The sequence below is a fragment of the Tiliqua scincoides genome, chromosome 1 (genome assembly GCF_035046505.1).
Source record: "Tiliqua scincoides isolate rTilSci1 chromosome 1, rTilSci1.hap2, whole genome shotgun sequence".
In the NCBI taxonomy this organism is placed as follows: Eukaryota; Metazoa; Chordata; class Lepidosauria; order Squamata; family Scincidae; genus Tiliqua; species Tiliqua scincoides.
Window position 1 is genome coordinate 263,774,099 of NC_089821.1, and position 20,749 is coordinate 263,794,847.

The window sequence follows — 20,749 nt, forward strand, 5'->3', positions numbered from 1 at the left end:
AAAGTGTAAGGAGGCACTGCTACAAAGCAGCAGGGAAACAGGGAAATGGACATACGCTCCTAGTTCCTGGCTGACAGCAGAAATGAGAGGCATAGTGAGACTAGCGGGTGTTTGACTGCTGCTCGGCTGTGACTCCTGAAGCACCAGCCAAACCAACACATGCACCACGTCTGTCTAGTGTTGGGCGGAATGGGAGACAAAGAGAGAAGCTTGCTTGGCAGGCAACGACCACTTTTACTCCTCAGCAAAAGTCAGTCCAAAATTGTCTACACCAAATGGTGGCAAAGGGAGGGAAAAGCAGGACAGTCAGTACCTCATGGCAGTTGAAACAGAGAAGGATGTACATCTGCAGGGTGGACACATGAAGGATGCAGCCCTGGTACTCAAGCTCTGCATGGCCCAGCCATGTCCACTGCAAACGCCGTGGCTTTGTGTGCTCCAGCCCAAAGCGGCTCTGACCTGCAAGGGATGGAAATGAAGATGACGAAGAGGATTCCACCAGCAGAATTCTGCAAAGCTCCAGCTCCAGCCAGAGTGAGAGCCTGGACACCACAGACCTTACCCACGGGATGGCAGCTATTGAGTGACATCATGGCTACCCTCAGGGTCATTGGCCAAAAAAAGTAACAAGAAATTAACCCCTTCTCTTCCCCTGTATTGTAAAAGGTCATCTGAAGTGGGAGCCACACAAACCTAACCTTTCACTTAGATGATTAAACATTATCTTTCACGTTCTGGCTGCTTCTCCTCTAGAAATAGGCCTAGGCTACCTCCCTTTCCCCCGCCCAGCTTATCCTTATCAAAACACATAGACGAACAGGCCTTGCTGAGGGAGAGTCAGCATGGCTTCTGTAAGGGTAAGTCTTGCCTCACAAACCTTTTAGAATTCTTTGAAAAGGTCAACAGGCATGTGGATGCGGGAGAACCCATGGACATTATATATCTGGACTTTCAGAAGGTGTTTGACACGGTCCCTCACCAAAGGCTACTGAAAAAACTCCACAGTCAGGGAATTAGAGGACAGGTCCTCTCGTGGATTGAGAACTGGTTGGAGGCCAGGAAGCAGAGAGTGGGTGTCAATGGGCAATTTTCACAATGGAGAGAGGTGAAAAGCGGTGTGCCCCAAGGATCTGTCCTGGGACTGGTGCTTTTCAACCTCATCATAAATGACCTGGAGACAGGGTTGAGCAGTGAAGTGGCTAAGTTTGCAGACGACACCAAACTTTTCCGAGTGGTAAAGACCAGAAGTGATTGTGAGGAGCTCCAGAAGGATCTCTCCAGACTGGCAGAATGGGCAGCAAAATGGCAGATGCGCTTCAATGTCAGTAAGTGTAAAGTCATGCACATTGGGGTAAAAAATCAAAACTTTAGATATAGGCTGATGGGTTCTGAGCTGTCTGTGACAGATCAGGAGAGAGATCTTGGGGTGGTGGTGGACAGGTCGATGAAACTGTCGACCCAATGTGCGGCGGCAGTGAAGAAGGCCAATTCTATGCTTGGGATCATTAGGAAGGGTATTGAGAACAAAGCGGCTAGTATTATAATGCCGTTGTACAAAACGATGGTAAGGCCACACCTGGAGTATTGTGTCCAGTTCTGGTCGCCGCATCTCAAAAAAGACATAGTGGAAATGGAAAAGGTGCAAAAGAGAGTGACTAAGATGATTACGGGGCTGGGGCACCTTCCTTATGAGGAAAGGCTACGGCATTTGGGCCTCTTCAGCCTAGAAAAGAGACGCTTGAGGGGGGACATGATTGAGACATACAAAATTATGCAGGGAATGGACAGAGTGGATAGGGAGATGCTCTTTACATTCTCACATAATACCAGAACCAGGGAACATCCACTAAAATTGAGTGTTGGCGGGATAGGACAGACAAAAGAAAATATTTCTTTACTCAGCGTGTGGTCGGTCAGTGGAACTCCTTGCCACAGGATGTGGTGCTGGTGTCTAGCCTAGACGCCTTTAAAAGGGGATTGGACAAGTTTCTGGAGGAAAAATCCATTATGGGGTACAAGCCATGATGTGTATGTGCAACCTCCTGATTTTAGAAATGGGTTATGTCAGAATGCCAGATGCAGGGGAGGGCACCAGGATGAGGTCTCTTGTTATCTGGTGTGCTCCCTGGGGCATTTGGTGGGCCGCTGTGAGATACAGGAAGCTGGACTAGATGGGCCTATGGCCTGATCCAGTGGGGCTGTTCTTATGTTCTTATCCTCCCCTTCTGTGACACAGGGATGGGAAGCCACACTACTGCATGCACCTGTCTTAGCACTGATAAAATGTGAGACTTCGTTCCCCCCCCCCCACTTTACTAAACTGTCCTTTGAACCCTACAATTAGCCGGTTCTTCCACAGATGAGGCACTAGTCCTTCCTTCTCTCAAACTATGGCACTAAGACTTGCTACTCAAACTTACAGCACTGTATCATTTCTCCAGAGGACATGAGGTGCCATTCATTTCCAAAACTCTCTGTTCCCTTATTCAAAGACTACAGCTTGAGAAGTACCTGAGTGGCCACTGCTAGGCCCGAGGCAGACAGACAAACTGGTAGAAACCACAACCACCACTTACCCAATTTAGGTGCAAGGCCAGGCCCATACTCACTCTGGGTGTAGAAGTCTGCAAATTTGCCCAGGTGCTGACTGAGGGATGGTGGGAAAAATCTGGCTGGCTCCTCCAGGTAGCAGAGTGGGGAGACAGTCCAACATCGCGGAGACAAGGCCAGCACCTTCACCTCCGCTTCCTTCTCCTGAGGGCGGGGCTCCTCTTCCATGATCTGGGGGAGAAGCAGAATCAGTGTCAGGAGGTGCACAGGCAGTGTAACTGAGACAGAGGGAGACACAGGAGAGCAAAGAAGCCTTGACTTCTGTGCCCGGCAGAACTAATCCTCGGTTCTGGCAGGACCACCTCACCTCCCCCTCTTCCACCTCTTCACATTTCCCATCCTGATCAAGTTCCAGCAGATGCTGGTCCAGCTGCTGGAGCTGGAAAAGGTGAAACTGTTGCTGCTGCTCCTCCAACTCGCTCAGGTTCTTCAGCATCTGTTGGGGGAAACGGTTGGGAAAGCAGAGCCCAATGTGCTCCACCACGGCACACTCCAGCCACGTCTTGCCCTGGGACAGGAGCCGGTCACCCAAGTAGTACCTGCAGAGGCAAGGAGGTCAGGCTGAGGGATCAGGAACCCCTTCACATTACCACCCCCACCCATTGCACAGCCCCCCCCCCCCAGAATCCAGGGGCTCCCCAGTCACATGCAAGCAGCAGGTCCAAGGACCTTTCGACCTGCCTCTCAGAAAGAACTTTATTGGCCTGGTATGCTGGATGACCTCCTCTCACATCAATTCACCCCATGAAGGTGCTTGCATCATCACTGCCTGCCTATCTCAATTCCCTCAAGACACTAAGCAAGCCTCTCTTCTCCTCCCTCCCAGGCATTCTGCTCCTCTCGCCATAAAGGTCTCACCGGTAGAAGTGCTCAAAGGTGTTGGCCAACTCCAGGCCTGACAAGAAGAGAATGGGCTCCAGGCTCTGCTGCAGGCGCCGCAGGGTCTCCACGTTTCCTGAGTCAGCCCAGCTCTCTTGGATCCACCGGTCAATGTAGCGGGCAAACTGCTCACTCACCTGAAGCAGGGAGCAAGGGGTAAGAGGTGAGTCCAGGAGATCCTCCACAAACAAAGGAGAAGTTGGGGAAGGAATTTCTCCCACCAAAGCAGCAGGAATCTCCCCAGGGAAGGAAAGGGCACAATTTCTCTGGGGCACACTCTGCATGCAAGCCCAGAACGGGCAGGTTGTGGTTATAAAAGGGATTTGAGCAGACTGCAGGAAGAGGTGTGGAATTGCAGGTAGCAAGGTCAAAGTTCCTGGTCAGCTCACAAGCACAGGGGACCCAAGACAAAGGCCAGGGAACAGGATTCAGGGTGAATTGGGTTCCTCCCAAGTGACCGAGGGGATCATTTCTAGGATCTGGGAAGAGCCCCATTAGTCCTTACTCACGTGCATGGCTGTCAGAAAGGAGAGTTGCAGCAATGCCCCTGAGAAGCCCTGGCAGAGGGCCAGCATGAAGGACATCTGCTGTCCAAAGAGCTCCTCCATGGCAGTGCGGAGGTGCAGGTAAGTGTTGCAATAGCGCTCCACAAAGTCAGGTGCCTGCCAGGATGACTCTAGGAACCGTTTCACCTGGACAGAATCACAGGCACAGCAGCGTTACAAGAGCAGCACCCAGAACCCACTGTCAGATGCCATGGGGGGACGTTGGAACATTCCTGAAAGCTTAATCAGGAAAGCCTTTGCAGTGGCAAGCTGTGGCTGATGTTCAGCTCCAAGTCAGATATTGGCTGGTTGGCTCTTTTGAATTGCTTCAAATATTTTGACTCCTATTTTCCCTTTGTCCTGCTTTGTAAGCAACCATGAAAACCTATAGGTGAGCCAATGGAGGGCTCATCTGTTTCTAGATACAGCAAAAAGAAACTCCAGCTAAGCCACATGGATGGAAGTCAGGCCTGCCACATGGAGATCAAACTGAGTCTCATATCCACCCCTACCTTGCAGCTTCACAGTTCCTGAAGCTGCACTCTTAAGAGGCCTTGTGGAGGGAGGGAGAAGGACATGCAACACCACTACCCACTATTCACAAGCAATGCATTAGATGATTGGGGACCTGTGATGGAAGAGGACAACATGAAGAGTTGAGCTTGGATCAATATGGAGATTGCACTACTGAGCAAGAGATCTCCTTCTTCCAACACCACATCTCACTGCTTGGTACATTCAGCCAGATACCTGCTGCTGGACCACCCCTTTCCAGCACCGCGTGATGCCTGTTGTGCTGTTGGGTTTCTTGACTGCTGGCTTGGTGGCCCCAGAATTCAGCTCCTTGTTTTTCCCATTCTTCCCATCTGTAAAATCGGAGTTGCACAACACTGTTGGCAAGGGCTTTAAGGACATACAGAAATCAGAATTTGTGAACAGTGTGCATGACATTGCCTCAGACTCTTGAGAACTTTACTCTGAAAAGTCCCACCTAACAAGAACCATGCTACTTACCTCACACATTCTGCCCTACAGAGACCATCTCTCCCTACAGCAAACACAGTTCTCTTGCAGTCCTATATATACTCCCAGCATGATCACAGCATCTATTCAGTCCTCAGTGGTTCCCCCCATTCACACCCTCCTATCCTCAAATCAGAATAAAGCTGCCTCAAGGACAACCTTCAATAAATTTGCAAATAAATAAGGTGGGGAAATGCCACTCACTGGATTTAACAGGTGGCTTCAGCTCCTCGGGCTCAGAGCTGCTAGAGTCCACGTGTACTAGCAGGTGACTCAAGCGGCGCACACGAGAGTTGAAGACGGTGGCCCGGCTCTTGATGCTTCGGACTGCCTGCAGATTCTCCAAGTACTGGCTTAACAGCCATGACAGAGGGCTGATGCCACTGGGATCTGGAAGGCCAGAAAGAAGAGTCAGCAAGGCTATTTGGGGCAAGGCTGACTGACCAGCAATGCCCTGGCTAGGGAGGAAAGCCTATACCTGGAGAAGTGATACTCTGCACCAAGGGGTTGATCAGGGCCTCCCAACAGGTCTTGCCCAGGGCCTGGGCAGCCTCATCATCAGGAAGGAAGCGATCGGCAAACACTTGCTCATGGCGCAATGCGCTGTTTAACCTACAATGACAAAGTGCTGCAGTGTGAACTCCTGATTCAGGTTGGGTAAACACTAGGACACTGCCCAACCTCGAGATGTTGGGACATCTGGATTTAGCAATACATGCATAGGGTATGTGACATGGCAGGACAGGCTCTGGGAATGTCTGCCTTCCCCCTCCACAGCAAAGGGCTTCTCTACCCCCAAAGTTGCGTGGTTAGCTGTTTACAATTGGTGAACTAAGAATAAAGTCTGGGTAAAGTGCAAGAAGGCTCAGACGTTTGTCTGCCACCCAGACATTTCCTCCCCTGCCTGGTCTGTAGACCCAAGACAAGTATATCAAAAAAGGCCAGACCTGTTGAAGAGCTGCAGCAGTTGCACCCGGTCTTCTGAGATTTCCTGGCACCAGGTGTGTGCCTTGGTAGTGTAGAAGAGGTATGTGCGCCGGCACAGCTGCTCCTTGAAAATGGGCCAGAAGGTGGGCTTGGGGCCCAGCACCTCAATGCCACGAACACGTGTGTCAATGCCACCCTGTGAAAGACAAAAGCCTCTTCAATGAGGCAGTGCTCTCCCATGTATGCAACTAACTCTTTGACTGGTAGCTCCATTCCTATCAAAAGCCTTTCCACACAACCAAAATGTGCCAAGATCACATTTTGGCCATAGCATAATATTTCTCAAAGTCATGTTTTAGCAATAAGAACTCAATATTCCACCCACATACAATAGAAGTGCAGTATGCATATTACACACTTTTGCAACGTGGCTGAACATTATCTTTTCAAGGAATTCTGGTAGCTATGCACAAGTTGGGCATAAGAAGGGTCCCTAACCTTCAAACAATTGCTTAAAATATTCCAAAATACAAAATGACATGCTTAAACTGGTATATGACAGAGCAGGGAAAGACTGTAGTTGCAGCTAATCACATCACAAATAGTACCTTTGTGGTCTCCTGTAATATTCACATAACTACATTCTGTGCTGCCTTTATAATGGCAATAAATCTATTATCCCGACATTTTTCCAGGTATAAAATATGATGTTCATATTAGCTAACAAAAAATGCAGTATTCCTGAAACAACAATATCTTGAGGGAAGATGGATGCGTACAGTGCACCTCAAAGGTGCTTTTAATTCACAGAAACTGGTCATGGAGAAAAGCCTATGTGATGCTACTTCCCATTTACTTTGGGGCAGGCAGCAGCAACACAGTTCAGCATATTTCCCTATTAGATAAGATCTGAATCCTGCCTTTTCTTTGCTGGAGCAAATGCTCAAGGCAGCTCACAATTCAAGATTAAAAATGTACAATATTTAAAACAATTATTTAAAAAAATCAAATCCTTACCACTACACCCTTCATCCCTACCTGCTGACAACGTTTTATTTTGATCTGTATGATGGGCCAGAAGCGGTTTGTGTTCTCCAGAAGAACCACCCTGCTGGCTGAAGGAAGGACATTCACCTTTTTGGGAGAAAGCGAGAACAACCAAAATGTCAACGCTGCACCAAAGTGTTAATGTATTGAAAACAGCAAAGACACAGGGAGGTCTGTGGAAACATTTTAAGGAACGTCAAGTCTCTAGCATGTGCACAATACATTGTTAAGGACATGAACAACAAGTGTACTCAAGAGGCTACCCCACAGTCAGGAAGTTCTAAATGGACCCATGTAAAAAGCTGACCTGGGTCTTATCTTAGTAAGTATCTAATGCAAAGCTTAGAATTCCTGAAGCTCGTGGCCAAGAACAAATAGGGCAGCTTTAGAAGAGGTTGCAGCACTCACAGTATTGAGTTCAGTAGTGATGCTGGATGTGTTCTCCCCTCCCATGACCACAATCCGAGCTGGCATGTAGCTGGAATCTTCACTAGCCACTAGCAAAGTCATCTGCCTGCAGCAGGAGAGAAACAGCACCTTCAGGCTTTGAGCCAAGTCTTTGCTGCAATCTTAGCATTTCCACAAACCAGGAGAAACCACCACCTGCCTTGTCAGCAGAATTTAACACACGACTGGCACAAAAAAGAAGTCACAATTCTGTTACAGTAACCTATCCATTCATTACTTCCTATTAGATTGCACTCTATATGAAGACCATCCTGAAACTTCAACTAGTACAGAATACTGCAGCCTGGTTACTGACTGAGGCTATGGTAAGAATCACATTATCCCTACAATGCCCAAGTTCCCAATTGTTTCTGGGCTAAACTCAAATGCTGGTTATTGTCTTTAAAGCTCTACACAGTTTGGATACTTGAAGGACCACAACATCTCATACAAATCTTCCTGCTTAGACCATTAACAGAGATCTTGTTCTAGGTGCCAGAAGCAGATAAAGTATGCACCAGGAGGACAACTGTAACGGTGGCAACACCCTTTGGAACTCCCTCCTGGCAAAGGCCCATAAAATCCCCACTCCGTCCTCCTTTTTGGTACACTGTGAAAACTTGGCTGCATTGTTTTGCTTTTGGTAGATGATTCTTATTGGTATTTAATGAACTTCTTGCTTTACTGGGATTGCCAAATTATTTTCTGATTGAAGATGCTTTATTGTGCTGATTTTATCTTGTCTTCTGGAGTGTCTTTACATTTTGTTGTTCACCACCTTTGGCTGCCCTTTGGATAGGGATGATCAGCTATAAATGTTTTAAAATTTTAAAACAGGATACAATTCTCAACTCTGACTGCAAAGAACTACTCAAAACTGTCAAACAAGCAACTGAGCCTGGCCTTTACCCAAAGATGCTAACTACACCATCAACTTAAATTCTACCCATCCCCCAAAATCTTGCTGCCTGAGAAAGACACAACTCCAGAGATTCCTGACTGATTCCTACCTGATTACCACTCCACGGTGCATGTGAACATTGATGTAGTGGGATCCAGTACTGCCATTTGATTCCCAGTATGTCTTTGGATTCCTGTCTGTCAGCTTGTTGGCCCGATGGGGGTTAGAGGAAACTTCCACCCTCTCCCAACACTTGTCTTCCTTCACTTCCACATTGGATCCTATGTTTAAAAAAAAAAATGGAGTTGAGGAGAACCAAGGCTGACATAAGTTTGTGGGTTGAGCTCTCCACCTCTCCCCCTTCCAAGGCCAATCCCCACCACTCACCCTGGCAAAGGTTGCGCAGGAACACATCAAAGAAGGGAATGTTGATTGCCTGGTGGCTCCGTCTGTGTTCCTCTATCTGACCCAGAACCATCTGTAAAAATACAGATGGAACAAAGGCATGAACAAAACCAAGGACATTATTAGAGGAGCCAAGAGCTCTTGACTTCACCTCCAGTAATCCATACTGGCGAGAGATGCTCAGAATTTATTAAGCATCTTTCTGTGAGCAGCAACCAGCAAGCAGCAAATTAAATCAGTCAAAACATCTTAGTGAAAAGTTTAGCAAAGTGAAATTCACCTGGATGCAACCAGCCAAGATGCTGGTTGTCATCTTCTTATAAAGGCTGGCATACTTCTCACAGTCGGTGACGAGATCGCGCAGTTCTGTCACTAGCAACAGATTGGAGTTGTGCTTGTCCATAACTTTGGTCAGAGCCTCCTTTGTGCCCACACGGCACATCACAACAGCACAGTCTTTGTTGGTGGTAGCCAAACGATGCAGGAAACGGATGAACTCCTGCACAACCTATAGAAAGAGATGCAGCGATGCTCAGTTGGCAGTGCACAGGGCTGGGTTCTCCACCTAGCTTCTTTACGCTCTAAAGCGCTACTGGCAAATCCAAAGCCAATGGATTTATCCAGCCCCTTATGCTTTCAGTCTTTCAAGCCACACTTTAATCAGACTCTCACCTCCCGCTCATTGCTGTGGGCACTCATGGAGGATAGACAGGGCTCAATGCATTCATGCCAGGGCAGCGCATCCTCTTGGGAACTGTCCAAAAATCTATTCAAAATTCTGAGGAAAAGAGAATGGAAAAGAGAATTAGACAAGGTTCAGTTCAGTTTGAACTCTAACCTGACTGCAACAGGGACTGTTGTGGCTTAAGAAGCTCAGCCTCTGAGTCCACTCCATTTCGAGTTATTCCTTTCTTCTTGAAGCAGGACCATTTTTTCCATCAAGACACTTGGTACTCTTTGGGACAAACACTTCCCCACAAGTCATGTTCAAGGAAGTTCCAACTTCTATCACAAAATAATACCCAAAATAACCTTTTCATAAATTTGGTATTATTTGAAAACTCCCCCAAACCATTTGGCTACAACCACAATCATACAATACACTCCAATTTCTCCCTCGTGACTCTAATCACATAACAGTTGCTCAACATCTGTACTTTGCATCTATCTACAGACACTGAAGTTAAAAGTAGCTTCCTCACGAGAATATCAGGGCAGGAGGAGAAGAGTCTCAAAACAGTGTTCTACTGGTCTCCACTTCCACACCAGATAAACATCTACAAACATACCCTGTAGTGTGTTGCACTTATATGGATACAGACTACTCAAATTCTGTGACCTCCAATTTCTATGCCCTAAGTCAGATTTGTGGTGCTACAGACATAGGGCACAATCCTAACCCACTTTCCAGCACTAACCTAGCCGCAATGCAGCCCCAAGTTAAGGTAACAAACATGTCCTTACCTTGAGGAGAGCTCCTTGACTGCTTCACCACTGTAGAATGCAGTGCATGCCACATTGGCACAGCTATGTCAGTGCTGGAAAGTGGGTTAGGATTGTGCCCTACGTCTCTTACTTGCTGGCATTTTCCCACCCTCACAATGGGATGCCCTTCTAAAGCATTCTCCAATGCTAACAATATGCTATCCCCATATCCTCTTATTCCCAACCGTCGTTTCAATACCTGCTATTTTTCACTATCCCCAGCTTGCTGTCATCCGCTTCAATCAAAGCCATTACCCTCTCATTTTCACCTCACCTCAGCATGCCCATCTGCACAGTCTTTTCAGGTCCCAGCTGTTCCAGGGTTTTCAGCAGCAACAAGAAGTGCTCACGATCTGGCAAGAGTTCAGCACCATTTCCCTCAGGGCAGACACCCTCATCACAAAGGCAGTGCTCCAGTGCCAGCACCACCTCCTTTGATAAACTGGTCTCATGGAGGCTGTTCAGCAAAGTTGGTACATCCATGTCCTTGAGCTCAAAGGAGGCCTCGGAGTCTGAATAGGTTAAAAAGAATCATATAGCATTTCCTCAGATTAGCTATGTGAGAACTTTGGGGATCATGTCTCACTGGACAAGATGAAAAAAGTTCCAGGAAAAAAATCAAGGCCACAGAGATATGACAGTTTTTATACCTCTCAGGGCACAATTCTAACCTTGAGTTAGGATGGCCCAAGTCCCTTGAGCTGGCCTGGGAGGGTCACAAACGTGCCATAAAGCACATTTACGCCTCCTTGAGGGGAAGCCAGGCCGGCGCTCCAAGAAGTGCTGGCCTGTGGAGGCTAACAGATGCCTCCAAGCCAGCTTCCCCTCAGCTGCTTGCGTTGGCCCGCCTACACCGACACAAGCGGAAAAGGTAGACGTGGGGGGGCAGGGAGAAGGGAGGGAGGGAGGTGTTTCTGGGTGGGGGAAGGAAGGGAGGGCGATGGGCAGCCCCGGGGGCGGGCGGGCGAGGAGAGGGAGTCAGGGCTTGGATCTGGCAGTTATGCTGGATCCCAACCCTAGTCCCTGGGGAGAACGGAGCGGCTTCATGCTGCTCTGCACTCCTCAGACTTGCGCCACCTCAGGAGGTGGCACACATCCAAGGAGACCAATTGTGGCCAGCAGCCCTTACCCAGGGGTAAGGGGAAAAGTTTCCCCTTGCCTCTGGCTAAGCCTTTGCTGGCCACAATCCTGCACTGGATACAGTGCAAGCCTCCTGGCTTGCCTGTTCCAGTGCAAGTTAGGATTGCGCCCTCAACCTCCTAAATAAAACTGAGAAACAACCCTCACCAGCAGTTCACTGGGAAAAGAAGAATTATGGGTGAGGGCCCACAGTGCTCTAGTCTAGAACAGGGGTGCTCAAATCCTGGCTGTGGGGCCAGTTGCAGCCCTCAAGGACTCCCAATCTGGCCCGCAGGGAGTCCCCAGTCTCCAATGAGCCTCTGCCCTCCAGAGACTTGCTGGCGCTCACGCTGGCCTGACACAACTGCTCTCAGTGTGATGGCCAACTGTTTGACCTTTGTGTGAGCTGTGGGACGAGGACTCCCTCCACTGCTTGGTTTCACATCTGTGATGCAGCAACGGCAGCAAAGGAAAGGCGGGCCTTGCTTTGTGCTAGGCCTTGAGTTATTGCAAGACCTCCATTCATTCATATAAGTTTCATCTCTAATATATTCATTTATGTAGATTTATTCAAATTTGAAATGTAAAATAATTCTTTTTTTCCCCCAGTTGCTGACACAGTGTCAGAGAGATGATGTGGTCCTCCTGTCAAAAAGTTTGGACACCCCTGCTCTAGAAGGATGACAGAACAAAGCAATTGCGATCAATACCCTGTCCTGTCCCCCACTTTGGTTTATTCCTCATTTTTGAACACTTCTAAACACATACACACCCAGAAACATTTTGTCCCTGGGACAATCCAAGTAGCTAGCAATAGGGACTATTTCTCACTAGATGTGTTTAGGGAGAGACTGAAATGGAACAAGCATTCTGCAATTGCATAAATGCAGAGAGGGAATGAGGATTAGGAACCATGAGACTGAAGCAAACTATACCGGCATTCTCTTGGCTCAGTGGTAATTTATGCTCAACCAGACGATTGAGCACTATCCGTGCCAGCATCTCGTTGGAGCTTTGGCCTGTGCGGCAGCAGCTCTGCAGGACTGAATGGAGGTCACAGTTTCCCAGCTGCTCTGCCAGACCCTTGTGGTTGTTGATCAGCATGTTCAATACCAGGAGTCCATTTTGCACTGCTGAGGAGGCCCTGAGAAAAGGTGAAAAGGAAAAAAGGTGACTGCTTGGCTGAAATCAATATTAGCCACGCCACAGGAGGCTGAGGGGAGGTATGAATAGAAGGAACACTTGTGCAGCATTTCCCAGTCACAGAGAGGCTATTAATTCAATGGTGTTAGCTTTGAACTGGAGAGAACCACAATGCCACAAAACTCACTGGTTGGCCTTCAACAAAATTATCTTAGAATAACCTACCTTACAGGATTGTTGGGAGAATAAACTGTGGGGTGGGAAAGAGTGATGTGTGCAAACCAGAGGTCCTTGGAGGAAGGGTAAGATATAAATATAATAAAGTTGCATTAACCAAGGAGCTTGACACAATGGCTCCATGTCCCAGGAGGAAAAAGTGAGAAACTGCAATACCAAAATTTTCCCCCTACAAGGCCTCTTCACTCCAATTCAACAGAAACAAGAGAACTCCCAACAGTGCCCCCAAGACTAGCCTTAGTCTTGCATGTTAGTTGTCTAGCCAAGACTGCCCCTGAACCTTACCCAGGTGTATCCAACATCTTTTCAATAGCAGTACGGATGGCACAGAGCAAGTTGTCAGAGTCCTTGCTGGAAGCTGAACCAATGCTGGCAAAGATCTCCCGCATCATCTGGGCATCCAAGTGGTTCAGAGGGTAGAATTTCCCACTGGTACCCAGCAGCTCACAGTTCCCTGCACCCACTAGTACTTTCAGTGCCTAGAAGGACAAAAGCAGGAACCGAGTCAAGCAGACAAACATACACAAAACTTCTCCTTACAACAATCTAATTAACACCACACTTCCCATCATACTCCAGTTCTTTGAACTGTTGCCCATCTTCACAAGTACAACAGCCCCAGCAACTATTACTTCCCATCCCCCTCACTGATTGATGTGCTCCCCTGTCCATTAATCATATATCTGTCTGCAGTTAAATATGACTGCATCTAAATCAGTGGAGATGTGCATGTGCAAAAGGTATATAATCAGTTTTTAATGAAACAGAAAACCTCTGTTTTTGCCAAAGTCCATTAAATTGAGGGTTCAATATATAGACAAACACGTGCGCTCATCCCTTTTGATGGGGAACAGGCAATTTCCAACACACAAGAATCATGTAAAAATTATTTGGAAAAGCTGTTCCAATGCTCTTCCAAGTCTCATGTAGCACAAATCTCCCAAAACACTCTGAATGGCAAACAACAGAAAGCTATTAATAGTGACACTGAAACTCTGAATGTCTGAAAAAGCAGCATATATGGAATGAAAAAGCATTCCCCATAAGCACACCATTCCCATGCCAATCCCTCATTCCATTTGGTGATAGCATAAAAGCCCATTTCTCAAATCCTGCCCCACTCCTCCCAATCAGCGTGTCCCACTTACTGCTAGGCCAGCCTGCTGCACCAATGCCGATGTGGGGTATTCCTGCATGCAGCCCAACACAGCACGCACCCCACCTTCTGTTGCAAAGAGAACTCGCCAATCATACTTGGCCATGAAGACATAAAGCAGCCGCAGCGCCATCACCACTAGCAGCTTCTCCTTCACTTGGTTACTTAGCAGTTCCACCAGCATCTTCACCATCTTCTCTCTGAGGATGACACACAAGCCCATTATCTTGTAGGTGTGTGAACCTTAAGGTTGGGCAGAGGAAGCCCTGGGCTACGCCCCTGGACAAAGCCTGTGATGTGGCTGGCCATCAATCCCCAACTGAGTAGACTGAGCAGCCTGAGGCCAGCTCAATGCATGACTTGAAGATGCTCAAAATTAACAAGACTGCATATACAAAAATGAACTTTATGCTAAAATCCAAGGCAAATTCATCGTTCTTGCTTTCTATATCTCACGCAATCCATGTAGCTTCAGATAACATTACCTCATTCCTTTCTTTAAAAGAGGTATTTGCACACTTGTATCAAAGCACATCTCAAACTATTATTTAATGTATTTATACACTGCTTTTCCTCCACACTGTGGGTGGTTAACAAAATATACAATCATCATAAGATACAAAAACAAACTTTTAACAGTGAACAATAAAATAATCAAAAGTAACAATATAGAAAAAGGCAGCAATATGCAGTGAAACCATAAATGGCAATAAAAGCAGCGGTAAAAGGCTCTCATAAATGACAACATAAATAAAATGTGCAAATAAGGAGTAGTAAAAACAGCAATACCCCAGTCACAACCCAAAAGTCAACTGAATCAAAGACCTTTTTCCCCCTCACCAGAAAACCTCAAAGGTGGGGCAACTCTTAAAGGGCTTAATTCTTACATTCTTTAACTGCAGCAATGCTACAGAGAAGGCACTACTTCTCTGCCACTTCTCTGACTTCCAATAGGGGCAGCACATGCAGAAGAGTCCTTTCTGAAGATTGCAGGGGGAGGACTAGCATACATAGGAGAAGGCAGTCCCTCGAATATCCTGTACCCTCTAGCTGCTGGGTACCAGTGGGAAGGCATTACCCAGAACAAGAAAGACAAACTAACCTGATTGTAGGGCCACCATCTACTTTGATCATCTGTCTCTCTGGGCCAGCTTCCTCTTCCAAAATTTTAGTGATGAATCTAAGACCAGCCATCTGCATCGCAACCTCAGAACTAGATTTCTGGATGACCTCCACAACATCTGCCAGCTTCTCCAAGGCGCTCCTCTTCCCCGTCACCTTCATACTGGAGAAGGCTGAGAATGCTGGCCAAAATTAGAAGACAGACCTGTATAACAGCATTCTAGCCACCAACCCATTTCAACACCACCCCCACCACCCCATATAGCCTCCTCATAAGGCTCCCTGGAAATAAGTGCCCTGGGGTAATTTGGCTGAGAACAATTCAACTAAAACATAGGTGGCAATGCTGCCTGGCACTGACCTTTGGCTTTCTCATCCAGTGTGTCTGGGAAGGAAAGTCCCTCCATTTTAAGGAGCTCATTAATCAGTTGTGTGTCAGTTTTCTCTGCTGTAGATGGAGCTGAGGAAGGCACTACTGCAGAGAGGGACTCCTTCTTTGGCTTTTTGGTTTCAGGGAGGCCACTGCCCTCCACAGAGGTCATGTCCACATTTATGGAGTTCTGTTCAGCCTTTCCTTTGCTGAAGGAATACTTGAGGTAGACATGGGAGCTCTGGAGGTCACTTCGGGTGCAGCCCTGGCACTGTTTGTTCAGAAGCTGCAACACTTCCCGAGCCAACTCTACCGACACAGACAGCTGGATCAGGCTCTCCTCATCCAGGTCTGGAAGCTTGATATACAAGAGACAGATCAGACAGTTCAGTTCAACCTTCTCTATAAAAATGATATGCCTAAAGTTCAGCAATGGGCTTCAAAGGGCAGGGGAAATTGGGAGAATTTTTGGAGCCCACTCCTCCAAGGGAACATGTCATATGGGTTTAGATTAGTAAAGTGCTTGAATTCCAATTCTCTCTGGAAGTGTCCCGTCACGAATACACATGCATGACCAACAGACAAATGAAAAACATCTGGTAAACTTTGGGTACCATTCATTCCTGACATCAATTTGACAATCACCTTTTTCAAGGAAATGTGAACAGGTTCTGCACTTTTGAAGAGGTTCAACAGAACAAACCCTCAAAGATACACTTTTTCAAAAATGTTTTACATTCCCTTGAAAAAGAGTGTCAAATAATCAAAAATATATCAGGAATTAAAGTTACCTCCCCTATTTGATTTTTGACGTCAGCCCCACCTTTTTCTACCTCAAGCAGACGAAAACCACTTCATTTCTGAGGGCTTTTAACACTGCATTATGATTTGGTATTTTGCTGCTATATTAGGTTATTAATTACTGTTTTAATATTTTTGTTTGGTCTGTTTAATTTTTATGATTATGGGTCCAATCCTATCCAATTTTCTAGTGTCGGTGCAGCCGTACCAGTGGGGCATGCACTGTATCCTGAGGTGTGGAGGCAGTCACAGAGGCCTTCTCAAGATATGGGATCATTTGTTCACTTTTCTCGGGGCTGCAGCAGTGCTGGAAAGTTGCATAGGACTGCACCCTATGTTCCTAAGTTGCCTTGATAAGTTCCCACTGAAAGCCCAAACAAAAATATTTGTAATAAATAAATAAGGCACTGCTCCAGATTCCATTTCATGGGAAGGCTAAATTAGCATCAACCAGCAGACAGACCTGTTCAAAAGGACCCCAATATTTCCAAGAGAGATGCATTCTATGTCCTCCACGATCTCTTTAAGCATTCCTTCTTAAGAGAGCCTTCAGAAACTTAACTGACCATTGCCATGCCCTGGATTATCATATTGGTTTTTTCACTGCTACTGATTAATAGTTGACTGCTTTGGTTTTAGTTTGTGTTATACTGTATCATTTTATGATTTTAATGAATTTTTGAAAAATGTTAGATAAACAGTAGAAAAATACTTTAGAACAAATATTTCAGATAGGGAGAGAAAGGCAATGGTTTCTAATTACCAGATCACACCTTGGGTACTGCTATAAGGCAAGCAGAAACTGTCACATGTCAACTTCCTCTATATTTTCCTTGTGTATTTCACTTTTTTACTCCCAGCACAATTACTGTTTTGGTTTTCTTCCTCTCATAACACACTTGTCCCACTTACTTGCTCTTTATGGTTCTGCTGGATGTACTGAACAACTTCTTGCTGTTCACGCTGCTCTAACTTCTTTATAAAGAAGAGCAGCTCCCACCATTCAGCTCGGCTCAGGATGCCACTATTCTCATTCCTCTGATCTGTCAGATATGGCAGGGAGTACAGCCCCCCAAGTGGTTTGCAGTAGAACGTCTGGGTAACTGCACAGAGAGAAAGACAAAATATATTTTCTAGCCCCTCCTGACACACACATTAATTAAGGGCCCAATCCTATGGGTCATCAGCACTGGAGCAAAGCACTGTGTTGTACTAAGTGTTGTACACTTATGGCAAGTGTTGTAAACTTGCCATAAAGCACATTTACAGCACCAGGAGAATAAGAAGTGCTAGTGCTGGGCCATCACCAGTTGGCGCTGGGCATAGTGCTGGGAGGAGGATGTTGCGCAGCCACCAGAGGCAAGTACAACCACCAGGTAGGAGGGGTTCCAGGATGGAGGGAGAAACTGGCCTGGGATGGGGGTGGGACTGGTAGAGGCCTCCATCGCCAGATCCTATTCTTGGTGTCTGGCTGAAAAGCCCAACACAGAGCTTCTCAAGTCTGCGCCAGAAAAATAGCCAGCACAGACTTGAGAAGCTCCACTGAGGGGCCTGGGCCGTAGTAGCAATTTTGGCACTGCTATTCCTCCAGGTGCTGGGAAGCACAGAATTGGACTGCATCACAGTTCATGAGGCAACTGTGTGGCATAGTAGCCACTTGCTCATGACCTCATCCAATATCTTTCCAGGAGAAGGGTACCAAGTACTGCAATGGAGACAACAACAAAGACGACTGCGTGGAGTATCAGAGGTAGATGATGAAGAGAAAGAAGTACAGGGGGGCCCCTGTATGTACGGTTTCATTTATCTGCAGATCAGGTCTGCGCCCCCTCTGAGTTGAGCTCCCCTCATCTTCAGAGGCTGTCCCGAGCCCCACGGAGACCACGGGCATCTGCCCGCGGCCTCTGCGGGTCTCAGAATCCCTTAGAGTGGAAAAACAATATTTCGTAAAGTGTTCAAACAGACATAGCATCCAGCTGCACTCCAGTCATGAACCACCTCTCCCAGGCTCATCTGTCCCAGTTATACAGTTATTATTATTAACAGTATTTATATACCGCTTTTCAACTAAAAGTTCACAAAGCGGTTTACAGAGAAAAATCAAACAACTAATGGCTCCGTCCCAAAAGGGCTCACAATCTAAAAATCCCCTTTTTGGTTCCATACAGTCAACAGCCATTAATTTTGCAAGTCATGATCTGCCCCTCTGTTACCATGGTATGGCGCCTCTAATTCCCAAGTATTTGGCCAGGTTCCAAACTGACAGTACCTGGTCTCTCTGTCCTTGCAGCCTTGTGCTCATCAGATAATAGGTCCATCGATTTCTATATCCATTCCTGGAAAGCTTTCATGGTTCAGATACAGACTTGGTCCAGTACTTGTTAGATGGGAGAAATGAGTGCCGCTCATCAAATGTAGCAAAATATATATTTAAGGCACTGTCGAGGCATAAATTCCTCTGTATTTCTTTGCCTGATTAATGATTGGTGGCTACCTTGAATGTTTTAATTTTGTTTTCTTGTTGGATTGTTTATGCCAATAAAGGTGGAATGAATGAATGAATGAATGAATGATAATAGGTCACCTGGTGGGTTACTCCCCTTTGGTTCCCAGAGCAGTAACTCTCCACACTGGTACCTAAATTGTCAGTTTTATTTCACTGTCAGGGAAGTCCTGCAACATCTCCATCTTCTTCAACCAGTTTCACACTTCCCTGCAACCTGGACCTTACAGGAAAGACAGTTCCATCTCAATGCAATCCTGATCTTAGGAATTCGGCATCTTTTTTTTTTAAAGCACAGCATCCCTTCATTCTTCATCCCCTATTTTCTTACTCACCTCTCTCAGAGGTTGTAACAGGGAAAGCCCACCTTCATGACAATCACTATTAAATTTTACATAGGTATATGGATGCAATGCAAGCAAGAATTGTCATAAGGAACTACATAGATGCTGAGACTGGCTGCAATTACCATGTTCGACAGGGAGTTCTTACCCCATGTTTTAAGAAGGACAAACATTACACATTATTAGGGAACCTCACCCCTGCTAATGTCACTTCTTCAGAATGAGCCCATGAAAAATTACACATACCAACACACATTTTGCTTCCTTAAACATTACATCAATGCCTGGGTATATTTGGGGTGCTGATTCCAAAAATGGCATCCGTTTTGCCCTATCACATTTAGTTTTGGAGACAAGGCATAGCCTCTTTAGTGAATGGTTCAAGCAGCTTCCTCATGAGGAAGCCTACACCATGGCTTCCTCATGAGGAAGCTGCTTGAACCATTCACTAATGAGGCTATGCCTTGTCTCCAAAACTAGACGTGATAGGGCAAAAAAGATGCCATTTTTTGAATAGGCATCCCAAATTCATATCAAACCACCATAAAGTTTGGGAAAAACTTTTCTGACCCTCAGTTTTGATTGCCTGTGAAATTCTTGTAGTTAAATCAAAGAGTGTGGTGTGGGCAACACATTACGTACACAAAATTCATTCCCAAGGAATGCCCTAATCCAAAGTTAATAGACTTTAAATCTCTAAAGCAAACCAAGGAAAATCACACTTTCCTAAGCATCTGTGAAAAGTTAGCCATTTCCATTTGCCATTTCACACTTCCCTGCAACAGTTTGCCCACCCTATTCCATGGGAAAAAAGACCACTGGGAAAACACACTTGAAAAATGTATCACATGAAAAAGCCTTCACTGTTCCACTAGTATATGCACTACGCTGTTTTATGCAAAAATGGAAAATGCTGTGGAAGGAAAATGCAATACCTTCCTCCATCTCATAGATCACAGTCCTAGAGTGACTAATTTTATTTAAGAGATTTGTACTCTGCCTTTCCACCCCATTTAAGGGCCCTCAAGGCAGCTTACAACAATATGTTGATACAATAAAAACAGTGCTAAAAACATTAAAACATTTAAAACCATTTAAAGGGCAGGAGGTCTGGTCTAGAGGGTAGAGCCTCCATCTGCCTGAAGATAACATCCACAAGGTCGCCAGTTCGAGGCCACCGGCACCATGCAACCTTGAAGCAGCTGACAAACTGAAGCCGAGCTATTTCCATCTGCTCCGAGTGTGGAAGGATGGAGGCCAGAATGAGAAGCCAGATCGGAATGTAACACCTTGAATGTAGTGGTTCTTGAAAGAAAGAACCTTCTTTCAATTGTAAAAATCCCTATTTAATAAGGGATTTAAATAAAAGCCTGCCTATGTAAACCGCCTTGAATAAAGTCTTCAATAAAGACCAGGAAAGGCGGTATATAAATACCTGTTATTATTATTATTATTATTATTAAAACCACAAAAGCAATAAAACACAGTTGGATCACTGATTAAAAGATGTTTCATAAAAAAGTGCTCCCCCCCCCCATGTCAGCATTTAAAAGTTTCCTAAATGAAAAGGTCTTGAGAAACTGCCAAAAGGACTCCACGGAGGGAGCTGTTCTCAATTTCAGAGGAAAGAAATTCCACAGGCGGGGTGCCACCATTGAGAAGACCCTATTTCTTGCCACCATCCC

The 20,749-nt window shown here is 46.2% G+C and overlaps 1 protein-coding gene across 1 annotated transcript in view; it reads right to left on the minus strand.

The window, feature by feature from the left end:
• The window catches only part of LOC136648637 (cullin-9-like), a 74,819-nt gene that overhangs the window by 16,616 nt on the left and 37,454 nt on the right, over positions 1–20,749 (minus strand). The window contains exons 6-27 of the mRNA XM_066624763.1: positions 17,130–17,320; positions 15,408–15,774; positions 15,027–15,219; positions 13,917–14,124; positions 13,054–13,247; positions 12,324–12,532; positions 10,544–10,781; positions 9,457–9,562; positions 9,065–9,292; positions 8,767–8,857; positions 8,489–8,660; positions 7,440–7,545; positions 7,023–7,118; positions 6,005–6,180; positions 5,536–5,669; positions 5,262–5,447; positions 4,785–4,900; positions 3,999–4,181; positions 3,469–3,626; positions 2,918–3,149; positions 2,610–2,781; positions 314–459 (exon numbers count right to left, since the gene is read on the minus strand). Of these exons, the coding sequence (XP_066480860.1) occupies positions 314–459; positions 2,610–2,781; positions 2,918–3,149; positions 3,469–3,626; positions 3,999–4,181; positions 4,785–4,900; positions 5,262–5,447; positions 5,536–5,669; positions 6,005–6,180; positions 7,023–7,118; positions 7,440–7,545; positions 8,489–8,660; positions 8,767–8,857; positions 9,065–9,292; positions 9,457–9,562; positions 10,544–10,781; positions 12,324–12,532; positions 13,054–13,247; positions 13,917–14,124; positions 15,027–15,219; positions 15,408–15,774; positions 17,130–17,320 (3,902 nt within the window). The remainder of the gene's footprint in view (positions 1–313; positions 460–2,609; positions 2,782–2,917; positions 3,150–3,468; positions 3,627–3,998; positions 4,182–4,784; positions 4,901–5,261; positions 5,448–5,535; positions 5,670–6,004; positions 6,181–7,022; positions 7,119–7,439; positions 7,546–8,488; positions 8,661–8,766; positions 8,858–9,064; positions 9,293–9,456; positions 9,563–10,543; positions 10,782–12,323; positions 12,533–13,053; positions 13,248–13,916; positions 14,125–15,026; positions 15,220–15,407; positions 15,775–17,129; positions 17,321–20,749) is intronic.